Source organism: Centrocercus urophasianus, unplaced genomic scaffold (assembly GCF_019232065.1).
Source record: "Centrocercus urophasianus isolate 14NV4802_14NV808 unplaced genomic scaffold, USGS_Curo_1.0 seq_1413, whole genome shotgun sequence".
Classification (NCBI taxonomy): Eukaryota; Metazoa; Chordata; class Aves; order Galliformes; family Phasianidae; genus Centrocercus; species Centrocercus urophasianus.
Genome location: NW_024884602.1, coordinates 24,864 through 44,710, shown reverse-complemented (window position 1 = coordinate 44,710; position 19,847 = coordinate 24,864). Strand labels below are relative to the sequence as shown.

The 19,847-nt window shown below is 40.9% G+C and overlaps 2 protein-coding genes across 2 annotated transcripts in view; one reads left to right on the top strand and one right to left on the bottom strand.

Annotated features, from left to right (window-relative positions):
• LOC122158474 (E3 ubiquitin-protein ligase KCMF1-like) overlaps positions 1-16,981 on the top strand; it is a 49,975-nt gene extending 32,994 nt beyond the window's left edge. Inside the window, exons 3-5 of the mRNA XM_042815172.1 lie at positions 4,376-4,550; positions 13,604-13,883; positions 15,556-16,981. Coding sequence (XP_042671106.1) covers positions 4,376-4,550; positions 13,604-13,883; positions 15,556-15,817 — 717 coding nt within the window. The 3' untranslated portion in view covers positions 15,818-16,981. The remainder of the gene's footprint in view (positions 1-4,375; positions 4,551-13,603; positions 13,884-15,555) is intronic.
• Positions 6,058-6,888, bottom strand: GINS2 (GINS complex subunit 2). The gene is given in 3 exon segments (XM_042815173.1): positions 6,058-6,386; positions 6,389-6,546; positions 6,833-6,888. Coding segments are annotated over 3 exon segments (543 nt in total).
• Positions 16,982-19,847: the final 2,866 nt, after the last annotated feature.

Sequence of the window (19,847 nt, the reverse complement as noted above, 5' to 3'; positions counted from 1 at the left end):
TCAATGTCTTTCTTGTAGTGAAGGGTCCAAAACTCAGTACAGTACTCGAGGTGCGACCTCACCAGTGCTGAGTACAGAGGTACATTTACTTCCCTGCTCCTGCTGGCCTCACTATTTCTGATACAAGCCAGGATGTCAATGGCCTTCTTGGCCACCTGGGCACACTGCTGGCTCATGTTCAGCTGAGCGTCAACCAACACCCCCAGACCATTTTCCTCTGCATAACCTTCCAGCCACTCTGCCCCAAGCCTGTAGCATTGCCTGATGTTGTTGTGGGCAAAGTGCAGGACCTGGCACTTGGTCTTGTTGTCCCATACATGCCGTGTGATTGCACTCAAGATGATCTGTTCCATAACCTTCCCTGGCACTGAGGTCAGGCTGACAGGCCTGTAGTTCCCTAGATCCTCCTTACAATCCTTCTTGTAGATGGGAGTCACACTGGTAAGCCTTCAGTCATCTGGGACTTCTCCTGTTGACCAGGACTGCTGATAGATGGTGGAAAGAGGCTTGGCAGTCACTTCCACCAGCTCCCTCAGCACCCTCGAGTGGATCCCTTCTGTCCTCATGGAGTTGTGACTGTCCAGGTGGAGTAGGGGGTCTCTGTTTCCTTCTGAATTGTGGGGGTTTATTCTGCTCCCCATCCTAGACTTCCCAGTTAGGAGGCTGAGTACCCTGAGGATAACAGGTCTGACTATTAAAGACAGAAATAAAGAAGGCATTGAGAACCTCCACCTTTTCCTTATCCTCAGTGGTCATGTTCCCTGCCACATCCAGCAAAGGATGGAGATTCTCCTCGGCCCTCCTCTTACTGTTAATATATTTGTAAAAACATTTTTGTTTTCTTTTACTACAGTGGCCAGGTTGAGCTCATGCTGGGCTTTCGCCTTTCTAATTTTCTCCCTGCATATCCTAGAAATTTCCTTGCGCTCTCCCCAAGTTGCCTATCCCTTATTCCACAGGAGGTTAACACTTTTCTCCCAAAGTCTCAGCAAAAGTTCCTTGTTCAGCCACACCAATCTTCTTCCCCACTGGCTCATCTTAAGGCACACTTCCAGCAAACTGGGAGCTATATGATTTCCATCATTTTCAACAAGTGAAAAATTTCTTTGAAAGCATTTAATAAAATTACGTATTTAGGCCAAGGATAGGGCATTTTTTGCTTCCAGTTCTCCCAGAATTAAAGTCATAGAAATCATAGAATGGCTAAGGTTAGAAAGGACCTTAAAGATCATCTAGTTACAACCCCCCTGCCATGGACAGGGTTGCCACCCACCAGATGAGGCTGCCTAGAACCCCATCCAACATGGTCTTGAATGTCTCCAGAGATGGGGCATCCACAACTTCTTTGGACAACATGTTCCGGTGCCTCATCACCCTCTGAGTAAAAAAATGGTTCCTAACATCTAACTTAATTTTTTTTAGTTTAAATCCATTCTCCTTGCCCTATCACTATCAGACTTTGTAAAAATCAAATCTCCATCTTTTGTATAAGGTCCCTTTAAGTACCTTTAAAAGTCAAATGAGGTCTCCCCAGAGCTGCCTTTTCTTCAGGCTGAACAAGCCCAGCTGCCTCAGCCTTTCATCGTAGAAGAGGTGCTCCAGCCCTCTGATCATCTTTCTGGCTTTCCTCTGGACTTGCTCCAACAGTTCCACATCTCTCTTGTGCTAGTAGCCCCAGAAAATGAAAAGTTAAAGCATATACATAGGTTGCTCTGAAAGTAATGCTTTCTATTTATTTCCATGGAAAATACAACAGATACAAAGAGCATAACACTGTTTGATAGAGCAAATTCTCAGCTACAAAACACTGTTTTTCAACATAGTCCCCACCATTAACTTTGCATTTTTGCTAGTGATGGACAAGAGCCTGCATGTCACGCTCATAAAAGTCTACACCAGCAGAGCTGACACACTGTTTCACAGCTGTTATGATGGCATCATTGCTGGGAAAATGTTGCCCACACAGTCCCTCTTTCATTCGCCCAAACAGGTGGAAGTCAGAAGGCACCAAATCCAGACTATACAGTGAATGTGGTAGAACAGTCCAGCCAAGATTGGCAATGTGCTCTCTGGTCTTCAGAACGGTATGGGACCTGGTGTTACCATGTTGCAAGATAAATGTTGCCTTCTTCTCTGGCCTGACTCCGGAAGTTTGAGCCTTCAGCTTAGTCAGTATTGCGATGTAGCGGTGAGACTTGATGGTTTGTCTGGGTTCCCGGAAAATAAAAACCTTTCCTATCCCAAAACACAGTGCACATCACTTTACCTTCTGAGAAACATGTCTTGAACTTTTTCTTCAGTGGGGAATTCACGTCACTACATGGACTGCCATTCTGACTCTGGCTCACAGTGGTGACACCACGTCTCATCACTGGTAGATCCAGGAAACTGCCACCTTCAGCCCCATTATTAGTTCAATAGGCTCTGCAAAACTTGCATATTGTGTTCTTGCTGTTTGTGTGTATGCATGCACGCAACCCACCTGGCACAAATTTTGCAGTATTCCAACACTGCCTCCATTGATTCCAATCCACTGAAGCTGATATTCAACTCCGTACACAGTTCCCTGGTTCTAAACTGCCAGTCTGACGAATGAAGATGCTCTTCATTTCATGATGTGGCAGCTGTTCATAGCCGTCCAGAATATGGCTTGTCTTTAACATCACTGTCACTACTGCTGAAAGGCACCACCACCTCATTGTGCAGACATCCACTGTTTGGTCTCCATCAACATTCAGCAAGTATTGATGAATGTGAATGGGTGCAATTTTTTCTACGTGGAGGAATTCAGTGACACACCTTTGCTTCATACGCACTTCCATGTCAGACACCATTTTATCACACTGCCCCTCTGTTGCCATCTGTTGCACAGCAAGAAAATGTAATGGGATATTGTTAGGGAGATTCAATCTCTACTCATACCACCAACATTTGCTTCTGATATAATGAGCCAACATATTAAAATAGAAGGCAATATTTTTGGAGCAGTCCAGTATAACTTTTCCAGTTCTTTGTAATTTCCACAAATTATTTTATTTTTTTATAAAAGAGCATGCCTTTTTTTTTTCTCTCCAAGATAATATAATAGTAGGAAAGATGACTAACTGCACAGAAGTTATATGTTACTAAAAAAAAAAAGTCACTTGTATCTACTGAATGACTTTAATGAGAAGTGTTAAATTTCTTGTCAAACTCTGATATATAGAACTGATATATAGATAAGATATGTCTATATAAGACAATTGATAATACATAAGAAAACTGATCTTACTAAAAAGAGAAAAGTGTATATACACAATTACTATCTACTAAGCTCACAAAATAATGTAACAACTGGAAGTGATATTATTTTAAGAGCAAACTGAGCACAGAACAGTTGTCAAATCATCAACTATCACTATAATTTACACTTTTTTTCTTTTTTTTACTAGTTTAAGTGGGTTTAAAATGTTTAGTTGAAAACTGAACACAAATGATAGGATTATAGGACATTTCTAGAAATGCAGGACAAGGGGGAAATAAAAAAAGTGGGTTTGTTTTTTTTTTAATGCTCAGAGATGAACATACATTTGCAAGCATGTACATGTTAAGAATAAAGACACATAGCAAAGAATTAGAGTAATGAAAATTATGACAGATATACAATTAATTTATTTTTAAGGATAACAATTTCATAGGCCCAGCTATGAAGGGCTAGAAGCCTACACTTTCTGATATAGCATCTTCATGTAAATCCATCAGGGACAATAGAAATATCTCCCCCAAGAATTGTTCTTTTCCCATAATATAAAGCTTTCATTCCACAAAGAGATTTGGAATTCAATGGTCTTAATTTTGCCATCTGTCAGAGGTGTAGTTGATGATAGTAGGTGTAGTTGATGGGACAGATTTTCTTTCTTTTCTCCAGAGAGCAGATTCTTGAAGTAGGAGCCCCAAGTCCTCTGCAATTAAGAACTATGTCAGCTAGTCTCAGAGGACTCCTTGCCATTCTATATTAGGGAACTGAAAAAGGTATTTTTTTTTTCAAAAATTGTCTTCAGAGTGTAAAGTGATTATAAAGAAATTCTAATTTTGATGTTAAAATCCTTGTGTCTATTGACTAATGTCTTCTGCTGAACATGTATTATCTGTTTAAATTACCTGGTTGAAAACTTTTATACAAAAAGCAGGAAATCCATCCTGACATTTTTAGACATGATAAGAAGCCCAAGAAAGGTGTGAGCAGCCCTGAGTGCCTTGGGTTCGTGTCTATAGTTCTGACTGGCACTGTGGCTATTATTGCATTACACTTCAGAAGTTGAATAATTGTCCCTCACTAAATTTTCTTAATGTTTAATACTTGATATCAAATGATTTTCCTTAACTGCTTGTTTATGATGAATCTAGTGGTGTCCGACACGTACGTAGAATGTTTCACCCAGGCCGGGGTTTGGGAGGCCCCCGTGCACGTAGATCAAACATGCACTTTACTAGCAGTTCCACTGGTGGGCTTTCATCTTCTCAGAGTTCATATTCTACAAGCAATAGAGAAACCATGGATCCTATAGCTGGTAAGAGCTGTAACCACCAATTTTAGTCCAGACTCCTTAAATAGACTTTGAAACAAAATCCAAAATGATAGTAGGTGCCTTGTTTTTCTATGTTTTAAAGTTGAGTGTGTGTATATGCTTCCTACTGTCATCATAATTGATGGATGTTTCCTGATGAGCAGTATCCTTGATTAAATTTTGTACCTGGAACTTTTGAAACAGAAAACACTGGCCTTTAGCTTGTGCTTTTCAATTAAAAGACTTTTAGGCATAGTTCACATGACTGACCTATTCACAAGTGGTATAAAAGTGTGGTTGAGGTTGGAAAGGACATCTCAGCATAATTTGGAGCAACTCCCTGTTCAAATAGGGACATCTAGAGCAGATTGTTAAGGACCTTGTCCAGTTGAGTTTTGAATATTTTCGTGGATGGAGACTACACAACCTTTCTGAACAACCTGTTTCAATATTTGACCACCTCACAGAAGGAAAGTGTTTTCCTGTCTTAGTTTCAGCTGGGGTGGAATTGTTTTCTTCAAAGTGTCTGGTATGATGCTATGTTTTGGTTCTAGGAGAAAACCAGATGAATTACAGAATGGTTTAGGTTGGAAGGGACCTTAAAGATCATCTAGTTCCAACCCCCCTGCCATGGACAGGGTTACTAACCTGGCCTTGAATGCCTCCAGGGGTGGGACATCCACAACTTCTTTGGACAACCTGTTCCAGTGCCTCACCACCCTCTGAGTAAAGAATTTCTGCCTAATATCATAGAATCATAGGATCGTTTGAGTTGGAAGGTACCCTTAAAGGTCCTCTAGTCCAATTTCTTTTTTTATTTTCTTCATTTTTTAAATTTGATTTTGTTTTTATTTTTTATGCAGTTACAGCTTAAAATAAAAATTAAAAAAAAAAAGTCAGATGTGTAATAGTACAAAACAAGCTGGCTTGGAGAGGGAAAAAACATTTTCTTTTGTCCTTCTCCAAGAAGCAGATGGATGTGCCTCCCAGCGCTCCTGTTGTCGATGCATCTTCCCCATTTCAAGGTTCTGAACAAATCCACAGTGAAGCATCACTTTGAAATGTATTGCTTTCAAGGCAGTGTGTGGTCTGTGCTGCCCTCAGAAGTTCCCTCTGTGAAGTACACCCACAGTCCACAGGGCAGAGGGATCTGTCCAACATGATTTAGTCAGCAGCTGAGTGCTGGCAAGCCACCATCTGTATCTGCACGTCAGCAGTCCCTGAGCCAAGGGAAGAGGTGAAGCTCTGTGAAGAGAGAGCGAGGGCTTCACATAGCTCCCATGCAGGGAGTGCCCCATGCCACCCCTGCAGTGATTCCTGTTCTGCTCCCTCTCCAGTCTGCACATGAGTAGCAGGGTTAAGTACTGTCTGCCTGCAGCTGCTTCCAAAGATGGGCTGCATGCGACCAATGGCTTACAAGGTTCATGGGGTTTGGGGGAGATGTGCATGGGAAGGTGGAAACTGGCCAGGTGGATGTACATGGTTGAAGGACTGGCATGGATGGAGGAGCTCAGAAATCCTGGAACTTGGCACTCCTGTCAAGCTGGAGGTTAGTCCAGAGTTTGTACATATGATCTAAGGCTCGAGTAAGGAAAGTCCCAACGGTGTTGATCTCCATGAATAGATTATCCATCTTGGCATGGGCTTCCTGTTACCAGATGAAGCTGTCTGCAGACAGCTGCAGCTTGGCCATCCATGCGTCCCATGTATCCTTCACCAACTTTTGAATCTTGTCAGCTTTGGGGATGTTATTTGAGGTATAGTTTAAGAGCAGCTTTGTGAATTCCACATAACAGAGGCTGGGCATGGGAGTGAAGGTGTCCTGGTATATTTGTCCCAAATTTTCTCCATGTCCATCCACTCCAGGGGAATCAGCTGGCATTTCTACCTCTGCTTCAGACTGATGGCCAACCAGACAGGCACTTACACCAGCAAACCAGGGTTGAAAGGACCCAGACCCCCCAGTTTCTTCTTGGCTAGGAACTCTGCTTCACTGACTCTATCATCTAGTTACAACTCCCCTGCCATGGGCAGGGTTGCCTCCCACTAAATCAGGCTGCCTTGAACCTCATCCAACCTGACCTTGAATGCCTCCAGGGATGGGACATCCACAACTTCTCTGGGCAACCTGTTCCAGTGCCTCACCACCCTCTGAGTAAAGAATTTCCACCTAATATCTAATGTAAATATTTTTCTTTAGTTTAAAGCCATTCCCCCTTGTCCTATCAATACCTGCCCATGTAAAAAGTCAATCTCCCTCCTGTTTATAGGCTCCCTTTGAGTACTGAAAGGAGTTCAGGAAGGGATCTTTAAGGTCATCTAGTTCCAACACCTCTGTCATGGACACTAGATCAGGTTGCCCAAAGTCCCATCCAGCCTGGCCTTGAACATTTCTGGAGAGGGGGCATCCACAACCTCTCTGGGCAACCTGTTCCAGTGTTTCACCACCATTATGGTAGTGAAACATGACTCACATGACTGAAGTGCTGCAATGGCTGGCTACAAACTCTTCAGGAAGGATAGGCAAGGAAGGAGGAGTGGCGGTGTGGCTCTCTATATTCTACAGTGCTTTGATATTACTGAGCTTGTGGCTGGGGATGATAAGGTTGAATCCCTATGGGTAAAGATCAGGGGAAGGGCTGACAAGACAGACATCCTGGTGGGTGTCTGCTACAGACCGCCGAATGAGGATGAAGAGACATGAGGTGTTCTACGAGCAGCTGGCGGAAGCTGCACGATCGCCAGCCCTTGTCCTCATGGGGGACTTCAACTTCCCCGACATATGCTGGGAATACAACACAGCGCAGAAGAAGCAGTCTAGGAGGTTTCTGGAGTGTATGGAGGATAACTTTCTGATGCAGCTGGTGAGAGAGCCTACGAGAGGAGCTGCCCTGCTATACCTGCTGTTCACAAACAGGGAAGGTCTGGTGGGAGATGTGGAGGTTGGAGGCTGTCTTGGACGGAGTGACCATGAAATGGTAGAGTTCTTGATTCTTGGTGGAGCCAGGAGGGGGAACAGCAAAACTGCTACCTTGGACTTCCGGAGAGCGGACTTTGAATTGTCCAGAAGGCTAATCGGGGGAGTCCCCTAGGTTTCAGTCTTAGAAAGTACAGGGGTCCAAGGTGGCTGGTTGCTCTTCAAGAAGGAAGTCTTAAGGGCGCAGGAGCTGGCTGTCCCCAAACCACAAAATGAGCCAGCAGGGAAAAAGACCAGTATAGATGAATAGGGAACTATTCTTGAGGCTCTGGGAGAAAAAGAGAATCTACCTCCTGTGGCGACTCAGAAAGAGTACAGAGAAGTTGTTAAGATGTGTAGAGAGAAAATCAGAAAGGCAAAAGTCCAGCTTGAACTCAACCTGGCCACTGGGGTAAAAAGGAACAAGAAACTCTTCTACAAATACATCAACAATAAGAGGAGGACTAAGGAGAATCTCCATTTACTGGATGAGGCTGGGAATGTGACCACTGAGGATAAGGAAAAGGCAGAGGTTCTGAATGCCTTCTTTACATCTGTCTTTAAAAGTCAGACCAGTTATCCTCAGGGTGCTCCACTCTCTGACCTGGTACAGGGGTGCAGACTGAACCCCCCACAATTCAGGAGGATGCAGTCAGAGACCTACTGCTCCAGCTGGACTGTCACAAGTCCATGGGGCCGGATGGGATTCGCCCAAGAGTGCTGAGGGAACTGGCGGAGGTGATAGCCGAGCTGCTTGCCATTATCTATCAGCGCTCCTTGTTGACTGATGAGGTCCCAGAAGACTGGAGGCTTGCCAACGTGACTCCCATCTACAAGAAGGGTTGTAGGGAGGATCCGGGAAACTACAGGCCTGTTAGCCTGACCTCGGTGCCAGGGAAGGTTATGGAGCAGATTGTCTTGAGGGAGATCATGCAGCATGTGCGGGATGACTGGGGGATCAGGCCAAGCCAGCATGGGTTCACGAAGGGCAGGTCCTGTTTGACCAACCTGATCTCCTTCTATGATCTAGTGACCTGTCTGGTAGACGAGGGAGAGGCTGTTGATGTAGTCTACCTAGACTTCAGCAAAGCCTTTGACACTGTTTCCTACAGCATTCTCCTGCAGAAGCTGGCAGCCCATGGCTTGTAGAGGAAATGGACCTGGGGGTATTGATTGATGCTCGGCTGAACATAAACCAGCAGTGTGCCCAGATGGCCCAGAAGGCCAATAGCATCCTGGCTTGCATCAGAAATGGTGTTGCCAGCAGGAACAGGGAAGTGATTGTCCCCCTGTACTCAGCTCTGGTGAGGCCGCACCTCAAATACTGTGTCCAGTTTTGGGCCCTTCACTGCAAGAAAGACATTAAGGCCCTGGAGTAGGTTCAAAGAAGGGCAAAAAAGCTGGTGAGGGGTCTGGAGCACAGGCCTTATGAGGAGCAGCTGAGAGAGCTGGGAATGTTCAGTCTGGAGAAGAGGAGGCTCAGGGGAGATTTTATTGTTCTCTATAACTACCTGAAAGGAGGTTGTAGTGAGCTGGGGGTCGGCCTCTTCTCTCGTGTAACTGGTGATAGGACCAGGGGGAATGGTTTCAAGCTGTGCCAGGGGAGATTTAGGCTGGACATTAGGAAATACTACTTTTCTGAAAGAGTGGTCAGGCACTGGAATGGGCTGCCCAGGGAGGTGGTGGAGTCACCGACCCTGGAGGTGTTCAAGGAACATTTGGACATTGTGTTGAGGGATATGGTTTAGTGAGAACTGTTGGTGATGGGTGGATGGTTGGACTGGATGATCTTTTAGGTCTTTTCCAACCTTGTTGATTCTATGGTTCTATGATCTGTAGTAAATAATTTCTTCCTTATATCTGTGGTTTAACCCAGCTGGTGGCTAAGCACCACGCAGTCATTCACTCACTCCCCCATTCCCAGTGGGATAGGGGAGAGAACTGAAAAAAACAAAGTAGAACTCGTGAGTTGAGATAAAACTATTTACTAAAATAGAGAAAAGGAAAAGGATAACTATTCTGACAAATATATATATATATACATATATATATATATATATAACAAATGATGCACAAGCAATTGCTCACTACCCACCAATCGATGTTCCCCCCAAGTAGTGGAAAACATTGACATGAGCTCCTACCTCCCTTCAGAACTCCTTCCACTTGATGTCATATTGTATGGAATATCCCTTTGGCCAGTTTATGTCAGCTGTCCTAATTCCGTTCTTTCCCAGCTCCTTGGGCCCTTCACTGAGAATGGCCTTGGTTCTGTACAACACTGCTTAGCAGCAACTATAAACATTGATGTGTTATTAACGTTATTTTTCTCCTAGAACCAAAACATAGCATCATACCAGACACTCTGAAGAAAACAATTGCATCCCAGCTGAAATTAATACACATCCCTTTCCTCTTGAGTATCAACTTTACCCTTATCTTGGTGTCATTCACAAACTTGCTGAGTCCCAGTGTCCATGTCATTGACAAAGATGTTAAATAATACCGGTCCCAATAAAGATTCCTGAGGAACAGCACTCATCAGTGGTTTCCACCTGGACATCAAGCTATTGACTACAACTCTTCCTCATCTCACAAGTGGTCCATCTGTGAAATCCATGTCTCTCCACAGTGTGAGACTGTATCAAATGCTTTGCACAAGTCTGAGTGGATGACATCAGTTGCTCTTCTCTTGACCACTGGTGCTGTCACTCCTTCATAGAACATCACTAGATTGGTCATTCATGATTTACCCTAACTGTGTTGAACGTCTCAAATCACCTCCTTGTCTTCCATATCCTTAACATAGTTTCCAGGAGGGAAGATCTGTTCTTTGATCCTCTCAGACAAGATGTGGCTGAGTGGTTGATAGTTCCCCAGATCCCCTTTTTAAAAATGAGTGTGATGTTTCCCAGTTACAGGTGACTTCGCTGTACTGCTATGACTTTTTAAATATGATGAAGAGTGGTTTGGTAACTACATCAGCCAGTTTCCTCAAGACCCTGGGATGCATCTCATCAGGCCCTATAGACTTATTTATGTTGTTGAGGTTCTTCAGGTAGTCTCAAACCCAATCTTTACTCACAGTGGGAGAGATTTCGCTCCCCAGTCTGTCTTGTGGTTCAGGGACTTCAGGGATGTGGGAAGAGTGACTGCCAGTGAAGACTAAGGCAAAAATATTATTGACTATCTCAGTCTTCTCCATGTCTGTAGTCACCAATTCTGCCATCTAATTTATCAGAGGAGTATATTCTATTTAGTCTTCCTTTTCTGACTAATGTACCTGTACAATCCCTTCTTTTTATTTGTATTCCTTGCCAAGTTCAGCTCCAACTGTTCCTTGGCTTTCCTGATCCCATCCCTACATATCTGGGCACCATCCTTATACTCTTCCCAGGCCACATGTTCCTGCTTCCACCTCCTGTGCATTTCCTTCTTACACCTCAGTTAGACCAGTAAGTCCTTACTCAATCATGCTGGTTTCCTTCCCTTCCTGCCTGATTTCTTACATGTGAGAATTGAGAGCTCTTGCACTCTCAGAAAGAGTTGCCAGCTCTGATCAGTTATACACATTGATAAGATGTCCCCCTTGAGCCTTCTATCTTCTATGCTGAAAAGTCTCAGGTCTCTTTACCTCTCTTCACATATACATAGATCATTCCAAAAGTAAAGCTTTTTATTTATTTCCATGGAAACTACAACAGATACAAAGAGCACAATAACACTATTTGATAGACCAAATTCTTGGCTACAAACCACTGTTTTTCAGCAGTCACCACCATGCTATGCATTTTTGCCAACAATGAACAATAGCCTGCATGCTGCACTCATAAAAATCTGCATGGACATGCAGAACATGGCTTGTCTTTCACATCATTGAGACCACCATCTCACTATGCTAACGTCCACTGTTTGGTCTCCATCAACATTCAGCAAATGTCAATGGATGTCAGTGAGTGCTATTTTTTTTTCTGCATATAGGAATTCAATTCCACACCTTTGCTTCATATGCACTTCCATGTCAGACAGCATTTTGTCAGATTGCCCCTTTGCTGCCATCTGTTGCACATCAACAAAATGTAATGGAATACTGTTGGGAAGGTTCAACCTCTACTGCCATACCACCAACATCCACCTGTGACATTGTGGGCCAACATAATAAAATAGGAGGCATTACTTTTGGAACAGCCCTCATATATGTATGTAGGTATTTTTAAATGTAATTGTTTCTAACCACCATTACCTACTTTAATGCCATTACTTTCTTCAGTGCATCTAACTTTAATTTGCTGTATGCACAGAGGTATTTAGAAATGAAGAATGTTATCTTTTTTAACATAAAGTGCTATACTTGAGTTCAGCAAGATGAAATTAGCTCAATTGGAATATTATTGATATGCATTTAAAAATATTAATTGAGAAAATCAGATTGCCATTTGAAATACAGACTTGGTGATTTTTAGGAGGCCTTATAAGTCTTTTTAAATTGTTAAGTAATTCTATTTTGTAAGCATTTTGTTTCATATTTTGGTATAGGAGGGTTGTGTTGGGCAAGATCTCTCATTTTTAACTTTCAATAATCATTGAGGCATGTTTTTAGTATTTACAGATATAATCTGTAAGTATTCAGCTTTGTGATTTTCAAAAATAATTTGTCTATAAAGAAATTGAAAAAAATGACAAGCTGTTTTTTAGTGAGTTAAGATAGGTCACGAGTCTGAAAAGCACTAGAGTTGGTGCAAGAAGGGAGGATGTTTGTGTGTCCTAGAGTGCAAGACTTATCGTTCAGCTCAGTGAAATGTGAAGTGACTGCCTTAATTTGTTTCAGTCTCACAAGGCCTTCCCATTTAGGAGCATAAAATGTGTAATAAAATGACTTTTCTTTGAGTCTTCTTGTTTGACTGTTTGAATTAATGTTGTTTTGCATTCAGTGACTGTAGTATAGTCTGGCTGGGTGTCTATCTCATACCAAGCCTGCGTATCAAGCTCACATCTAACAGTATATTGTTTGGCTATACACAAAGTAATTTTACAAAGTGAGGATAAGTATACCTGCCTTTCCTGGCAAAGTTATGTCTTTTTTTTTTTTCATTGGGGTAATAATTACTATATACTATCAGAAGTAGTGACTTGAGCATTTATTGTTTGCATACCAAAAGTTCCTGATACTAAGAGCTACTGTATCGGGCTTTATTTCCCTAAGAAATGTCTAGTTTCAAAGGATTTTATCTTGAAAGTAAGATGCAAGGAAATCTTTTATGTCTTATAATATCTTGCAGCTTTAATTATGGTTGGATTGATGGGGAACAAAATAATCTTCTGTCCTTCTTGCATCAAGCACAGCAAAGTAGTACTCACAACTTTGTGTGGAATATAATCTGTAATAAATCACTTACTGTTAACATTTATTTTGGGAAATGCTTAGCATGGACAGAATTTGTTGGTCTTGAACTTTGGAAGAAAGAAATTCATGCCAGACTTTATTTATTTATGATTGTTAACATTTCTCAATTTCAAACAAAGGTCAAAATGTACGCACAAAAAAAGCCTGCTCTGGTAAAATATTTCTAATGTCATACAGCATTTGAAAAAGCTTTCTGAAATAATTATTTCCCAGAAATGTCTGAAACAAGGCTGCAATATTTCTGTCTTTCTGAAACACAACTGTCCTCTGGAATATGCACTGAAGGTGCATATCGGGTGGAGAATAAAACTACGAACTGAATGGAGAATTGAAGTGTTTTCTTAGTCAATAACTATTTTGACTTGAAGATAACATTTTAGAGAATTATTGCACAGGATATTGCTTATAGGATATTCCCCATAGGTTGACTCTTATGGGTTTAAAAAGCTCTGAATCTCTTACGTACAGTTACTCTAGATGACTCTTAATCTTCCTTACCATATGGGCTTTGAGGCATGGGATACTGATAATGGATAGCCAATTAAGCTTTTTGAAATCAGTATGATTTGTTCACTAATTTATTGGAAGGCTTTAGAAATCAAAGGAATTAATATATTAGTATTCAGGACATATGTTGTTGAATTATATGTATATGTATTTAATCAAATTTCACTGTATAAATTTCTCTCCTGGCAGAACTTTTATCTCAGTTATCAGGAGTGAGACGTTCTGCAGGGCAGCTCAACTCTTCCGGCCCTTCTGCTTCTCAGTTACAGCAGTTGCAGATGCAACTGCAGTTGGAGCGGCAGCATGCGCAAGCAGCAAGACAACAACTGGAGACTGCACGCAATGCAACTAGACGCACTAACACAAGCAGCATCCCCACCAATCTTACACAGTCTATAGTAGCAACCAATTCATCTAACACAGAAAACAATCAGCAGACTACGCACAATTCCCAGTTTCTTCTTACAAGGTAACTTGTTCTGAGGGTTTAACTTTTCTGCCATTTCTGTTTTCCTTGGCCCTGTTAGAGACAGAACTCAGTGAAACTACTATGTGTTTAGTTAGGCATGTGCTTTAGTGTATCAAAATAGGCTCCTTAACTGCAGATAAATATATCCCAGGATTAATGGACTAATCAGTGAATTGTACAGAATACGCTCGTGTTAGAGGTCAATAATTGTTGCAGAATATCTGTAATTCATAACTCTATATAAAAAAAAAAAATTCACACTTGAGTGCAGCACCATTAAAAGCAATAAACTTCATCCACTGAACTGTTCTTAAACCTGATTATGCTGTACTTAGAGATGTGGTAGTAGCTTGTACTTTGTTACAATTTTCAAAATATTAGAATAATGTTAAATAGCACATCTTGTTGTGTACTGTAATCATAAGAATGTGATGTTTGGCATTTTTTCAGTTTATGTATTAGTTAGGTGTTTATGTACAGACATAATATAGTCAGAAAAATTAGATCCACACCATTAGGAGTAAAGCAAAACCAAGGAAATATTATCTGAGTAGTAGCTTGTAGCTGGCCTGAAGGGAATTCTTCTGTTTTCAGAAAGCCAACTCCCAAGAGTTGGCTGCAGAAATAGCCCATGGAGTCTCAGTGTTCGTGAAAGTGAGACGCAGTCTCACAGTCATGCTGCATTTCTTCTACGTGTCTAGGAATGTATTTAAAGCTTTAGATTGGAAAATGGATTAGTTGTTTTCTGCAGACCTTGGAAATGAGGTTAGTCTTATAACTTGAGCTATAGCTTTATCAGCTGCTTATAGTTCCAGCCATGGATCTACTTCTGACAGATACCTAATGAAGTTTATAGTTTAGATACTATGTTTTTTGCACTTGTAACATCTCTTTTTCAAACCTGCTGTATGTCTGCTCCTTGGCAATTAATAAATGTTACTTGCTATTTCTCAATTTCAAGAGAAACATAAGGAATATTACTTTTTCAGTTGGATGTTGGGAAAGAGCACAGATATTTAAACAGTTGCTGTGTCTGTATACATTTTTTGGGGCAAATTATTGCTATCATGCTGATTTTTATATAAACTCATAATAGTATCTCAAAAACTTTTTGAAAATAATAACTTTAATGAAAGTATCTGTAAATTTCAGTACTGATCTTGTCAGCTAGGGTAAAACTGAAGCAAGTAATTTCCTTGCTTCTATTAGGTGATGGTGCATGCATGTACTGTGCTTTGGTAATCTCTGTGCATTGTGTGAAATGATGCATTTTATGTCAGTTTTGAATTTAGAAGTTGTACTGGGGACAAAACGAGCACTTCAGGGATGACTAGAGAATTTTAACACTCTTTAAAACAAAATCACTCTGAAGGGTAAGAAACTTTGGAAATAGCTACTTTTTTCCTTCAGCCTTAGAATCCACTTCTATTATGCTTTTTTGTAGTAACTAGGAGCAAGTTTTTAAAATGTCTGTATTCTTGTTGCATCAGGAGTTTCAGGCATTGTCAGATATGTATATGTCAACAGAAGCATAGCAGTACTCTTGGCTGGTTCCAAAAAGAATGAATTTCAGATGTTATTCAACATTCATCAGTCCAGCTGCTAGACTTAGTAATAACAAAATGGGCTTTCACTAACTGCAGGTGTTCTTTCTTTCTATGCCACTATGCAGGTTGAATGACCCTAAGATGTCAGAAGCAGAGCGTCAGTCAAAGGAAAGTGAACAGGCAGACCGTAGCTTATTTGTTCAAGAGCTTCTACTGTCCACTCTGATGCAGGAAGAAAGTTCCTCCTCAGATGAGGATGAGCAGGGAGAATTTGCTGATTTTGGTGCTATGGGATGTGTAGATATTATGCCACTAGATGTTGCTTTAGAAAATCTAAATTTAAAAGAGAATAATAAAGGAAATGAGCCTCTTCCGCCTCCTCTTTGATGGCATCTCACTTTGCAGACAATGTCCTCTGTGCTGTATTTGCCAATGAAAGTGGACAACAACTATCTTGGGTTTGTTTTTGGTGATGTATTTCAAGTCTGTCACTCTTGTTACATTGTGTACATTCAGAAGAAAAGCAAAAAGATATATATGATAATCATTTCCACTTAACTAATTTTTACTATTAGCAGGTAAATATAGGTTGCAGTGCAGAGAGAAAAGCTCTGTGTCCTGTAGCTTGACATGCAAAAAGCTCTCCTAAATCTCTGCATTCAAATGGAAGGGGGGGGGAAATGAAAAATCTCTAATGAAGCTGCTGTGTGTATTTATGAATATTAATGAATAAAAATTGCTTGAATGGTTTACCTTAACTACTGCATGATGTTTTTTGCAACGTGCATGAGTTTTAGTGACCTTATCATTTAAAACAATTAAAACATACAAGGAGTAAAGCTATAAAATCCCAGCGCTTTCCCATTATTCGAAGATAATGTGACAGAAAAGATTAATGTTCACTAGCAGTTTGTGGCCATGAAATAGCCTATCAGTAACATATGACCAATGACTTTTCTATATTCTCTCCCAGTGTATTAATGCAAACTCAGCAGTGGGCTGTGTTGTTATTTCCAGGGTGTGATGATATGCTATATTGTAATCAATATGTTGCCCTGTTTGACATCATAACCATGTAGAATTCAATTTTATATACATATGCAGGAAACAAAAAAAACAAGAGCCACTACTGGGAATCTACCACAAAGGGCTTCTGTGTGCCCTAAAACTAAATTTTGTTCACCATTATTTAAAGCTTCCTTTTTTGTGGTTAATTTCTTTTAACTGTTAAATATACTTTATTCAAGTGTAGATCATGCATATATTCACTGTTGTGGGGGATAAGTTAATCTGGATTATGTTGTCTTAGTTCTAAGCTTTCACAGTCTTTCTGAGTTATCAGTATCACAATCATTTTGAGTTATTTATGTATTTGCTTCGTAGTTTGCAGAGAATTCTCGGTATCAGGAGAGCTTGAGGATCTGATTACCCAGATACTTCCATGTGTTATAATTGAATTATTAATGCTAACTTCCTATCAGCCTTTATTTATTGGGGTTTCGGGTTATATTTCTGATATAAAAAAATAAAGCCTTTTTAATTGAGTCACGACACCTACTTGTCTACACTGTTAATCCTATATGTTTTTAAATAAGGTTTTTGTTTTTTCATGGATTATTATAATATCCCCAAAACAAGAGACAACAAGGCTTTGGTTATTTGGAATATAAAGTTAGATTATGAAGGCAAAAGTGCACACAACTTCTGATTAAGTTAGACTTGAAAACTACGTTGTCACTAATGACGTTCCAAAGAGATCCGATATGTTATACTAATCTAAGATAACACCAAAAAACCCACCCCCCACAGGTTGAAACTTCAGTTCCATTCTAATTTCCGAAAATGTTTTAAGGTAACTTTTTGCACTAATCTTCTGATTATCTCAGGATTTGCCCACAGTAGGAACTTATGAGCTTGTTGAAGTTCAAGAAGCATCTGGACGATATAATCTGATTTTTGGGTGGTCCTGTCTTGAGTCAAGAGTTGGACTTGATGATCCTTATGGGTCCCTTCCAACTTGGGATATTCTATGATTCTATGATTGTTGAGGATTTAAATAAAAATCAAAACACAGACTATTCAGGCGCATCTTCTGCACATTAAAAAACAGCAACAACAAACCCACAACAAAACAGTTCAATAAAACATTTTAAGGACTGTTGTTCTGTTGATGTTTTTATTATGATGTACTATCGAGATAGCTACAGAAGAAATTCTGGAATGAAACTCCTTCCCAGTGGAATGCAAAAGCATTTCATGGACAAAGCCTTAGTGATTTACATAAACATTTCCTGTTGAAGTGCATATTTTCTGCAGTACATGCAGCAATGATTAACTATGTAATATTACAGCTTCATAGTTATGTGCATTAAATTCCTAGAAAATACGTTTTTAAAATCTTCTCAATGAACATTGTTATTTAAAAATCTGTATATAGCTGGTCTATTGAGGATGTTTACATTGCAGAGTTTGTGAAATCCATTATGCTTCTACATAGCATAGAATCACAGAACATAGAATAACCTGACTTGGAAGGATCCCACAAGGATCACTGAGAACTACTACTAGCTTCACACAAGACTACCTAAAAATTAAACCATACGATTTACAGCATTTTCCAAACATTCAGCCTAGTTCCTCGACAACAGAGCAACGAAACCCAGAGATCCATACCCTAGGGAAGAGAAAAGGTACGGAGAGGGGCCTAGATGAAGAAAACAGCAGCAACGAGCTAAGGGAAAAACTTAATTTAGTAAATATATGTCATGGTTCTATGTTTTTTGTTTTTGTTTTTGTTTTTTGTTTTTGGGTTTCAGTATTCCACATCAAAACATCATGTAGTGTACGGGGCATTAAAGTGTCACTGCCCCAATCCCAGGTACCTATCCCTGTACATTACAGCAGTCACGGGATCTGGCCCTTCCGGGTGGGGGGGGCGCTCTCTTGCTGCCTTGCAGTGGGTGCTGGAGGTGCTTTCCTGGCCGTTCCAAGCTTTTCAGGTTTGACTCGGTCCCGGGAACTCTCTCTCTCATCTTGTCTGATTTATTAATCTCAATTTCAATTAAATTGTATATATATTGTGTTATCTTGTATTCCAATATTCTAGTAAAATAAGTTTTCCTCCATAGATTGTTGCCGCTGCTCTTTTCCTCCCTTCCTTCCTTCCCATTTTTGTGGGACTGGGGTGGGGGGGGAGGGCAGAGGCCTGTTGCCCCTCTGTCACGGACATAGATTGATCGGGTCAACTCCGTGACAGATTTTTGGCGCCTGAACAGGGGCTCGAGCTGCTTTTAGCTTTTAGAACGAATCTTTTTTTTTTTTTTTCTCTCTGCTCTTAGAGAGCTTCGTTAGGGAGCATTATCAGCAGTTCAGGTTTCTGTGCTGGAAAACCTGACCTTGAAAGATTAGGCGTACTGCCAGTGTTCTGGGATATTTGTAAACTTTGAGCACTACTTAGTCTGGGTAGTGCCTTTTTTCTTTTTTTTTTTCCCTGCTCTTGTTAGCTTCAATTCATTAACCCCTTTTTAGCAAGCACCAGTGATGAACCCACTCGTTATCGTGGGGGTGCTGGGTAAAGGATTTAAAGCAATGGTGTTACTCACAACCTACTGGCCAATAATCCATCTTGCACTTACGTGTTGTGGAATTGCATTCATATATAACTACCTAAGGGCACTGATGGAGACACCTATGTTTTACCTACTTGCAATGTGGTATGATTTGAACTTTGACATCTACATCCCAGAAGGAATGGCTAATTTCACAAACAACTACATCCCAAATGGAGTAGCTAATTTCACAAACAGCTACATGCCAAATGGAATAGCTAATTTTACAAACAACACGACGTTCAGACCAGTCTCCGGGTTTTCTTCTCGGTTTGTCAAACGCTTTACGAGTCTTTAATTAATACTCATGTTGTTGTTGTTGTTCGTGTCATCAATTCTCCTAAATGTACTCCAACGCATTCATAATAAGGAGTCTTCCCCAAAACTAGAGAATGATGACTGGCAGGGAATATGGAGAGGTTTAGGAAAGGTCTTAGAAGCATGGGGACCCGCAGTGTCATGGGATTTTACTCTCGAACACCTGTGGGATCCTGAGAAACTAAGCCAGTATTTGAGTCAGGGACGATGCGGCTTACACAAATCTAAGGAGGTACAACTTATTTGGGGTTTGGCTCGTGCTTACCGTGCCCTATATAATACCATTCTGGAGAGAGAGAGTTTCCAAGCTGAGGTTCAAGCCAAAGGGGAAAATCCCCAAGTCAAATCTAATCGATCACAGGAGTCACCAGTAACAATACCAGTTGCTCCTGTGGAGGGCAAGAAATGGAAACGAGTGTCTTCGCGTCTTGAACGAAAAAGAGAAGAGGAGGAGGAGGTGGAGGAAGATCCAGGCGAGGGGCCCTCCTCAG